The 10,523-nt window shown below is 32.0% G+C and overlaps 1 protein-coding gene across 1 annotated transcript; it reads right to left on the bottom strand.

Annotated features, from left to right (window-relative positions):
* Nucleotides 1-5,269: 5,269 nt before the first annotated feature.
* On the bottom strand, nucleotides 5,270-9,861 carry LOC147808089 (uncharacterized). Its single transcript, XM_087166863.1, has 3 exons — nucleotides 9,598-9,861; nucleotides 6,698-9,238; nucleotides 5,270-6,571 (listed from the first exon to the last, which is right to left on the bottom strand). Exons 1-3 carry the CDS (start codon nucleotides 9,859-9,861, stop codon nucleotides 5,270-5,272), a joined length of 4,107 nt encoding a protein of 1,368 aa, XP_087022989.1.
* Between the last annotated feature and the right edge of the window lie 662 nt (nucleotides 9,862-10,523).

Raw genomic sequence — 10,523 nt, forward strand, 5'->3', positions numbered from 1 at the left:
GTTGATTGAAAATATTTTTTGTTTTTTATAAATCAAAATTATGATTTTTTTATTTTCCAGAAATGTTCCCTAAACTTTTAGATTTCATTACTAAGTAGAATAAATAATTTAAATAATTAATTTAAATAAAGATAAAGTAGACACTGTGCTAAGTACACTGAGAAAAAAGTATGAATACTATACGATATATGATAAAAGTAAATTACCAAATAGAATGGTAATTTTACCAGAATACTTTTCTCCATGTATGAATAATATAAAAAACAAGTAATATAAGAAAAAATTAAAGTCAATTTCTACTTAGGTCAACAAGGAAAATTTTTATTTTAGTTACTTTTTATTAAATAATTACAATTAATATAATTATGTATATACATACGACAGAATCACAATATTAAAAGGCAAAATCGAAAGCGAATTTCCTTGCAATTCTCCTTTTTAATTATGGTGTTGGATGATTATTTTTGTTTGTTACTACTATTTATTAGCTTTTTATTTATTTTAGTTTCTTATTTATGAGGCTGATGGTGGTCTATAGTTTCCCATTCTATCCACCTCTTGTAATGATTCATTATTGCAATCTTTTTCTCCCATATAAAACTAAAATTAATTAATTAAATTTAATTAATTAATTATAAAATATTATAAAACTAAAATTAATTAATTAAATTTAATTAACTAATTTAATTTAATTAATTAATTATAAAATATTATAAAACTAAAATTAATTAATTAAATTTAATTAACTAATTAAATTTAATTAATTATTTAATATTTGGAAAAACTGTATTAAGATTAAGTGTCATCCACTACAAGTTTAAGAAAATGTATTTGAACTTGAGTGACTGAATTAAAAGTATTCTATTAACGATTGAAATTTTGAACAAGATATATAAATAAGTAAAGGGAGATTGTGAATTAATAATGGGAATTGAAAAGCCGGAAGTAAGAAGAAATTAAGGTACAAAAGTGCATCATACACATTATAGCATTGGTTTTATAAAGTCGATTTTTCCTCAATATCGAAATACAAAATTACTGCACAAAAATCACAAAAATCTACAGCAAGATTAATTTTCTGCAATTATTTGTGCTTTATTCAGTTGTTTCTATTACATGATACACGTTTAATAATTTACTAGCATGAAATATTTAAATCTATATGAGATACATTTAAGATGCTTTAATTACCAAAATCAAATTAATATGATACTTAGTTCAAAGGAATATTTTAACAAATATATTTTAATTGAATAATTTTTAGCAAACACGCTTATGCTTTTTTATAAAAAGTAACTAAATGATTATTGATTACTAATAGAGATTTTTTAATATATTTATCTTTCATCTCTTTAACAAAGACAATTTAATTGGAAAGATGGTGCATTAATTAAACTTTTTTTTTTGAAACTAATGCTTTTGATTCTTTATTTATGGGGCGGTTTACACAAATTTAATGAATCGGTAACTCATTTATAAAAGATTTCAATGCGTTTTTGTTTTCTATTTATGGTGCCGTGGTTAATTTTAGTGGTTTTGTTATACTTCTTTTCACGTAGATGAAAGTAACAAAACTAATTAAATTAGAATTAACGAGTTGATTACGCGGACCTAATTAACTGATTATTTTGATGTAGCGATTGAGTTAGATTTTCTTTCAACAATAGGGTGCATTATAAATCTTAATGGGTGCTTCCTATTTTTTCTATTTGAATAAATGTTCACTAATTTATTTAAAGGAAATTTAAAAAAAAATGTTTAGGCAGGCTTATACCAGTGTATTTATGTTTGCATATGAAGTTTAATTCTATACATGCAAAGCACATGTTAAACATAATAAATATTCAGATATTTAACATGACAATTGTTTAAAAAATAATATAAATGAAAAACTTGGAACACACTTATTGATGAATATGGTAAAATTTAGAACATTATTACATGCATACATTACTAAGAATCCAATTAGAATTTTTTCAGTATTTCTGTGCTACAAATAACTCCATTAAACTACTGACAACAAAATCATCTTTCACTAAACAAAAATTAATTTTCTAGCTTAGTATACAGCCCCTTTCCAAATGATTAGACGCAATATAAGATTCCAAGTGAAATCTTAATTATCAGGTTAATAGGGGAGAGTCGGGTAGCCCCGCCCACTTAAGGAGTATTGCTTATATTTCTGTATAATATTGAGTAAGAATCAATATTTTTGTATGTTTCTATTGTTTTACCATCTAATTAAATAATGCAAAAAGAATGAACCAAAAAAGAATAGTTTAACTTAAAAAAATAAAAATTTAAAAAAACATGTTTTTCAGCTCTTTTCAAAATGTGTCGGGTAGCCCCACCCAGCTACAAAAATTGTGTTTTTTCAGGTACAAATGAAAGTGACCAATGTATTGACAATAGATAAACCTCATTTATCATTTTTATCACAAAATTATTTTATTTATTACATATTTATATACTTTTAGTGAATTCTATCATTTAATTACAATAATTTAATTACAACAATATTTGTTGTTAAAAATGCATATAACGTTCAAATTTGAAGGAATAAAATAATAATCTTTGCAACCGTACATTTCTCGATGAAATAAAATTGGGCGGTGATACCCGACATTCATATGAGCGGGGCTACCCAAAATCCAATTTTTTTGTAAATTTGTAATTACTCGAACAATTTTTCACATATAAACTTCTTTCTTCGTGCAAATTAAACTTAAGACTACTTACTTTAATGCTGTATGTATAGAAAAAATTATTTTTTTAGTATTAAAATGAAGTTTAATCGAAACATTCAACCAATTTTTCTTAATTTCATGACTACTGGGTTCAACATATTTTCAAAACTAATGTTTACCATGTTAACAGTTGCATAAATACTTGAAACTTTGAAAATAATATTTTCTTAATATAACAATTAATGTCCGATGGCCCATTGATTTGAAAAAACATTCTATACATATGAAATTGACTGCAGGCGGGGCTACCCGACTCTCCTACAGCTTTATTGTTTTTACGTGACTGAAACCGGGTTGCACTTCTTTACGTCCGTCTATCAATTTGTTAAATTAGATGATATATGATATATATTCGACGATTGGATAAATTAGACGATATATTATATAAATATAGAATATTTCTTATATCAGGTAATAAATTAGAATATTATAATAATTAGACCAAATTATTAGGCGCGCTGTAGTGTTTTAATAATTACATGTTTTGCACGAGTTTGTATGCAATGCTTTTATACTTAAATATCCATATAATGACTTTTTATTCAGGAGATTTTTTATACACTTCCTATTAGTATTTATTTTTAACATATTACTAATGTATTACATTGTAATATGTTAAAAATAAATACTAATATTAGTTTTCATTTTTAACATAACGTTAACATAACGTTAACGTTTTGAACTAATGTATTACATTGTAATCAATGTTAACCAATTTATACATGGACGTAAGCAAATGCAAACCGGTTTCATCCTTGTAAAAACAATAACGCTGTATAATATCACCTGATAATTAAGATTTTACGTAGAATCTTATAATGCATCTAATAATGTGGCCATGGACTGTACTAAGTTACAAAAAATTATTTTGATTTTACGGGCATTGAGTAGAAGATTCAGCAGATTGTGGGTGCTAATCCACATCTTGAACTATGTCAGCGGTTTCCAATTTTTTTCGGTTATGGATCCCTAAATGATTGGGCTTCTTTAGGCGGAACTTCGGAATTATGAAGAAAATAAGATCATTAGCGGCTGCGAATATACTTAGAAAAAAGACTACTAATTATTTATAAAATATTTAGTGTGAAATAAAGTATTTAGAATTATGAATTTGCTTTTGATGTATGCATATGCTGAAAATAAATAAAACAAGCTGAATTATAGTGTTCAATATAGAATTGTTGTAAACATTGAGAGTAGTTATAAGGAAAATGCAATTTTTCTTCATTGAAATTAGTTATTTTGTTTTGAATTGAAAAGCTTGATGAGAAATACTCATTGAATTTTTTTTATGAATTCATACCTTTTTTATAATTTATTCAATATGTTGCAAAAGAAATTTTTTTTTAAATGTTGCTATTTTTTATTGACATTTTATATAAGGAAGTTCATTTATTTTATTTTATAACCGTCGTTGAACAGCCGACCCTATTTGGGATTTACGAATACTAATGTTCAACTCCGCAGCATTGTAATTTTGAACCCAATCCAGAATACAAGGGAACTCCTGGCTCAAGTTGTGAGAGATTTGCCTTCATGGAGGACTTTTTGATGGAACTAACTCGCATTTGCGTCACATAGAGAGGAAAATCATGAACCTGATGGTAAGAGGACTCTAACCCTTGATCCGTCTACCATTGTCGGTAGTATCTCCCTGAATATTGTTTCATTCAGTCGTACTCAGCTTATTAATTATCTGACTCCATTTAATTTGTATACTTTACAAGATTATAATAATTCTAGTAGAAAATAACTTGACACGATTCATTAACTTTCACCATTATCATTTAATCAACATTCGAATACAAACATCGTTGCCATTTTCTCTTTTAACAAATATAATAATTACAACTTAAAGAACATATAAAATAACTTTGTGACGTCAGACATATATTTACAAAAACTATCACTCTATTTTCCACACTCCCACCTTTTGATAAATGCTAATTTATCAAAACAGTTAAGGTTAAACTAATTTTAAAACATTCAACTCAATCACACACGCACGCATATAATCAACACACATATAATTCAACATTCATATAAATTAAGATAGAACAGTTTACAAATATTAATGAGAAGTTGAATTAGTTATCATAACGTTTTGGAAGTCTAATTCTTCTTCCGCACCTAGTTTGATCATTCTTGGAATCAGAGTCTGGAGCGACCACAACTCTTGGAGCAACAGTCTGAGTTGTATCAGAGTCTTGATTGACAACAACTTCAGGAGCAACAGACTCAGTTTTGCTAATGTCTACTTTCTCGCACAGTTCATTACTACATGAAATCTCTAAGGGGTATATATTTTTAACAGGTCGTGTCAATTCTCCATTCGCAGTTTTAACTTTAACCACACGAATGAAATTGTCATGTCCAGGAAAAACTTCAATAATTCGTCCAAGTGGCCAATCCATTCTCTTCTTATTATCACACTTAATTAACACAATATCACCTATCTTTAACTCTTTGATTAGATACCTTTTCTTAACAGGTGACTGCACTAAAAGACTGAGATATTCATCTCAATATCGTTTTCGAAATTCCTTACGTAGCCTTTGCTGGTATCTCAACCTTTTTGAAATATTAACATCATCCAAATGATCCAAATCTGGGACACCAACAGTAGGAATATCCTGAATGAACAATGATGGAGATAGGGGAACCAAATCTCTTGGATCATCTGAGACATAAGTGAGAGGTCTTGCATTAATTACAGCTTCTACATCACACAAAATGGTTAGAATTTCTTCGTAAACAAGACAAGCCTTTCCTAACACTTTTTTTAATAGACTTTTCACCATTTGCACAATTCTCTCCCACCAACCGCCCCACCATGGTGCAGCTGGGGGATTAAATTTCCATTGTATTCTGTAGATTGAAGTGTCACGAATTATTTGATCCCAGTTGAGACTTTTCATAAGATTCGAGGCTCCAAGAAAATTGCTTCCGTTGTCGCTATATATTATTTTAGGCCGACCCCGGTGAGCTATGAACCTTCTTAAGCCTAAAAGGAAATAGTTTGTGGACACACTTTTTAGTAGCTCAAGGTGAATAGCACGATACACCGCGCAGGTGAATAGTAGAATCCACAATTTTTCTCCAGTCTTCATGTACAACGGTCCTGCCAGATCTATTCCAATTACCTCAAAGACTAAAGTATCCCTGGTTCTATCTTCTGGTAGTGATGTAGGAATGGATTCAACTCCTTTGGCAGCATGCCTCCTGCACCGGACACATTTCGCTATTACACGTTGCACAGTTTTTCTGCCTCTTAAAATCCAGAATTGCTGCCTAATATTCGTCAATACAACCTGAGTTCCAGCATGTGAGAGCTGTAAATGACGTTCATGGATGAGTTTGTTGACCACATCATTATTAGATGGGAGAATGATTGGGCACAAGAAATTTTCTTCATCTTTACGTCTTATGATCTTGGTCTTGAGTCTAAGAAGTCCTTCATCATCATGAAAGGTACAAAGCGATTTTAGCTGTTTATGACATTCACTTTGCTTAAAATGGTCTTCTTGAATAAATTTTACAAGCTTCTTTTCTGCAATTTCTAATTCAGTAATTAATAGTTCACCTGTAATTTTCTTATTTCTTTTAAGTGAGTTATTTGAAAAACGGAGGATCCAGGCAATCCTTCTAAGTATTTGAGAATACTTCGAAAACCTTCTGTTGTACCATTTTCTCTCTTCCTCAGTAACGAGAAAGGTAGACGATAAGTCAAGATCTTTTCTTTTTTCTTTTGAAACTTCCTCTTCATCTATTCGTACTTCTGATTTTGGCCAATTTTCTTCGTCTTGTCTCAACCATAACAGCCCCTCCCACCATTTGGATCTTAAATAGGCTCTAATTGAACAACCCCTTGAAGGTAAATCGGCGGGATTGTGCTCTCCGGAAATATGTTTCCATGAATCTTTATTCGAAAGCGTTCTGATTTATCTTACTCGGTTATTAACAAAGACTCCCCAGTTCTCATTCTTTATTATCCAACTGAGAGCGGTTGAGGAATCCGTCCAATAGGTAATGGGCACATCAAACAAATCCATTGCCTTCATTACGGAATGGGCGAGTCGTGCTCCAATACAGCATGCAAGTAGCTCAAGTCTGGGAATTGACATCTTGTGTAAAGGAGAGACTCTACTTTTCGCTTGAATAAAATGAACACTTATAATTTTGCCTTCAATCCTCCTAAGGAATACAACAGCACTGTATGCAAGTTTGCTTGCATCCACAAAGACATGAAGGCTTATTTGCGAGCTGGGCTGGCATATATCAAGACATCGGGGAATTTTAACGCTGGATAGTAACTCTAAATCTTTAATCCAGACTTGAAATTTATTTTGGATTTCTTCTGGAAGTTCTGCGTCCCAACCAATCTTGAGATTCCCAGTTTGTTGCACCATAAGCTTGGGAATAACTGTCACAGGGCATAAAAATCCGAGAGGATCGAATATTTTATTCACAGTTGAAAGGATATTTCTTTTTGTCAAATTTTTCTTCGCTTCTTCAACTGATTGTATATCACAAAAAAGAGTATCTTCGTTTTTATCCCATTGTAATCCCAAAACAGATATGGGTTTCTCAGAAGTTTTTATTTCGTAGAAATTGGAATGTTCCCACCCTCTGAGGTCAAAACGGCCTCTTTCCAATAAATTTCTCGATTGATGAATGAATGTTATCATTCTTTCTTCAGTTGGCAAAGAGGTAACACAATTGTCTACATAAAAGGATCTTCGTAAGATGTCTGCCGTATCCTGCATCTCTATTGGGGCGTTTTCTATCAAGTTATTCAATACAGCAGCTAATAGGAATAGGCTGCATGTAAGTCCAAATACGACACGCCGATGTCGGAACACCTTCGTTTGCCTTTTTTCAAAGTCCTTCCACCACAAAAAACGGAGAGAATCGCAATCTTCCTTCGAAACAGATATCTGGAGAAATGCCTTTCTGACGTCGGAAACTATGCCAATCTTATCCTTGCGGAATCTCATTAATATAGGTGGAATTTCTTCTAGAAGATTTGGACCTTTCTCCAAACAGTCATTCAGTGACAGGTGCCTTTTTACATGACAAGAAGCATCAAATACAGGTCTTATTTTGGTTGTAGAGTTCTCCTTTATAACGGCTCTATGAGGCAAGTAAATAGAGGGACGTTGATGTTCTTCTTCGGGTACTACTTCTATTATCCCTGATTCTTCCCAATCCTTGAAAACTGCATTGTAATCATTATACTTTTCCTCCCGTATGAGCTTCAGAGACGTCGAAATAAGTCTTTTCTCAGCAATGTCCCTGTTGTCAATCAACTCACAATTTGCTTCTTTCCAAGGTAAATGGACCTCATAACGGCCATCTTCGTTTATTGAAAAAGTTTTGATAAAATGATCAACGGCTGCTGCTTCCATTTCTTTTCTGGATTTGGCTTCAATAGGATCTTTTATACCGAGTATATCCATTTCCCAGAGATTGGCTATTGATGCGTTTTTTACAAACAATGATGTTATCAGGTTGGCTGAGGTATGGTCAAATCTCTCTCCAGGCACTTTACCCATGACTATCCAACCCAAATGAGTTTCACACGCTATTAGGCCACATTTAAGCTTATGTATGCGCCCGGTAAAAAGTTGGCCGATAGTTTCAGCAGTACTTTCAAGTATGTATGACCTTTGCGATCCACTATCAATCAGAACTCGAACTTGGCGTGTTTTACCGTTCGCTTTCAACTTCACAATTAATGTTTGAAGTAACACGTCTTCTGTATTGCAATGGCTTGTCAAACTGACTTTTGGCAAGGTCAAGTCGGTTTTCTTTTCAGTTATTTTGTTAGCTGGCAATTCTGGACACATTAAAACCAAGTGCCTTTTGCTACACAAAACACATTTTACGCGAGTTTTGCAGAATTTTGATCGGTGTCCGATTTTCAAACATAGAAAACAACACTTCTTATTACGTAAAATTTCTTGCTTTTGTTCCCATTTAAGTGTTTGAGCGTGAAAGCATTCTTTACTGTCGTGCACTTTGTCACAAAATACACAAGGAGGATTTATTTTCTTCTTTTCAAGTGTTCCCGAGAACAAATCATTCGCAGTAGTAAATTGTGGCGATTTCTCTTTTCGTTGTCGGCGTTCATTTTCAAAGCTGGATTGTTCCAAACGATTTCGATCATTTTCAAAACTGGATTGCGCCAAACGAATTCGTTCGTCTCCTTCTACTTCGGTTTTGAGAAATGCCAATAAACTTTTTAACTTTGTGCTGTAAACATTATTTGACGAATCATCAGCAATGGCACCTGGGTTTCTTAGCCATACTCTAAAAATGTCTTCCGGAATACACGATTCTACAAGTGGAAAAAGCATGGCAGCGTATTTGTCGGAGGTCAAGCCAATCGATTCCAGCGCTCTTAGATATGATTCTAACTTATCATACAAACTACTGGTGTTAATTTTATTTTTGGCTCCTTTTGCATTTTGAACAACCAGTTGAAGAAGCTGTCTCACATAAAATTAAATTAATAACTCATCTCGCCCAAATCGGGATTTTAAACTTTCAATCGCCTTTTTATAATTCTCACTTGTGGGCGGAAAACTATCGATTATTTCTCGAGCTCTTGTTCCTTTGCTGATGCATTGAATTAAGTATTGGAATTTATCCTCATTTTCCAATTCATTATCCTCGTGTATTCTTTTAAACTGGCTCCAAAAGGAAAGCCAATCTTTTAACTCTGAACTAAATTTTACCAATTCTATTTTCGGCAATTTCAATTTCCTTTTCGTTGACAACGAACAACCATCTAAACTTGCTCTATCTAAACTTGCGTTTTTCGCCAAAAAAAAAACTCGAAATTTACTTTTGCAGAATCCATTTTTTCATTATATTCTTCGATAGCATTATATTCATCATCGTATTTTTGCTGCTCGGAAGTATCTAATAACATGTCGCAGATTTCATTGTCCAATATCGCCAAAGACCGATGAATTCTTTCTAAGCGAGCGTAATTTACTTTAATACTTTCCTCCTGAGGACTTTCTTCCGCCAACAATTCAGTTAATGCATTGTAAGTTTTGGTAAAATTGCCTCTAATTGGCGAGCGTTTCTTAATCAAGAGTTCCATAACTTAAAACTTAAAGACACAGTACCTTTTAAAGAATCACGTCCGTCGGTCACCACTAATGTCGGTAGTATCTCCCTGAATATTGTTTCATTCAGTCGTACTCAGCTTATTAATTATCTGACTCCATTTAATTTCTATACTTTACAAGATTATAATAATTCTAGTAGAAAATAACTTGACACGATGCATTAACTTTCACCCTTATCATTTAATCAACATTCGAATACAAACATCGTTGCCATTTTCTCTTTTAACAAATATAATAATTACAATTTAAAGAACATATAAAATAACTTTGTGACGTCAGACATATATTTACAAAAACTATCACTCTATTTTCCACAACCATTGAGGATATTTTGCGTCAGCACTGTGGTCGGCGCCAGCGTATCGACCAGCATAGTTGGGATTCGAACCCAGGTTTACCTCATTGGAAGGCGAACACTCTATCCCCTGAGCCATGACGGTTGAATTGGATATAAATATAGATTTTATCACTTATATTAAAACCTGACTTTTGAAGAACCTGTAACAGTTCTACGGAACCTTTTTCCAAACCGCTGATCTGTATCTTCTTAAAAATCATCTAAAATGTTATTTTAGTAAGTGAAACATCAACATGGGAAATTACTCTCAATAATAAAAAAAAAGTTACTTGCAAT

The sequence above is a fragment of the Parasteatoda tepidariorum genome, chromosome 6 (genome assembly GCF_982258835.1).
Source record: "Parasteatoda tepidariorum strain Cologne lab strain chromosome 6, Ptep-v5.0, whole genome shotgun sequence".
Taxonomy (NCBI): domain Eukaryota; kingdom Metazoa; phylum Arthropoda; class Arachnida; order Araneae; family Theridiidae; genus Parasteatoda; species Parasteatoda tepidariorum.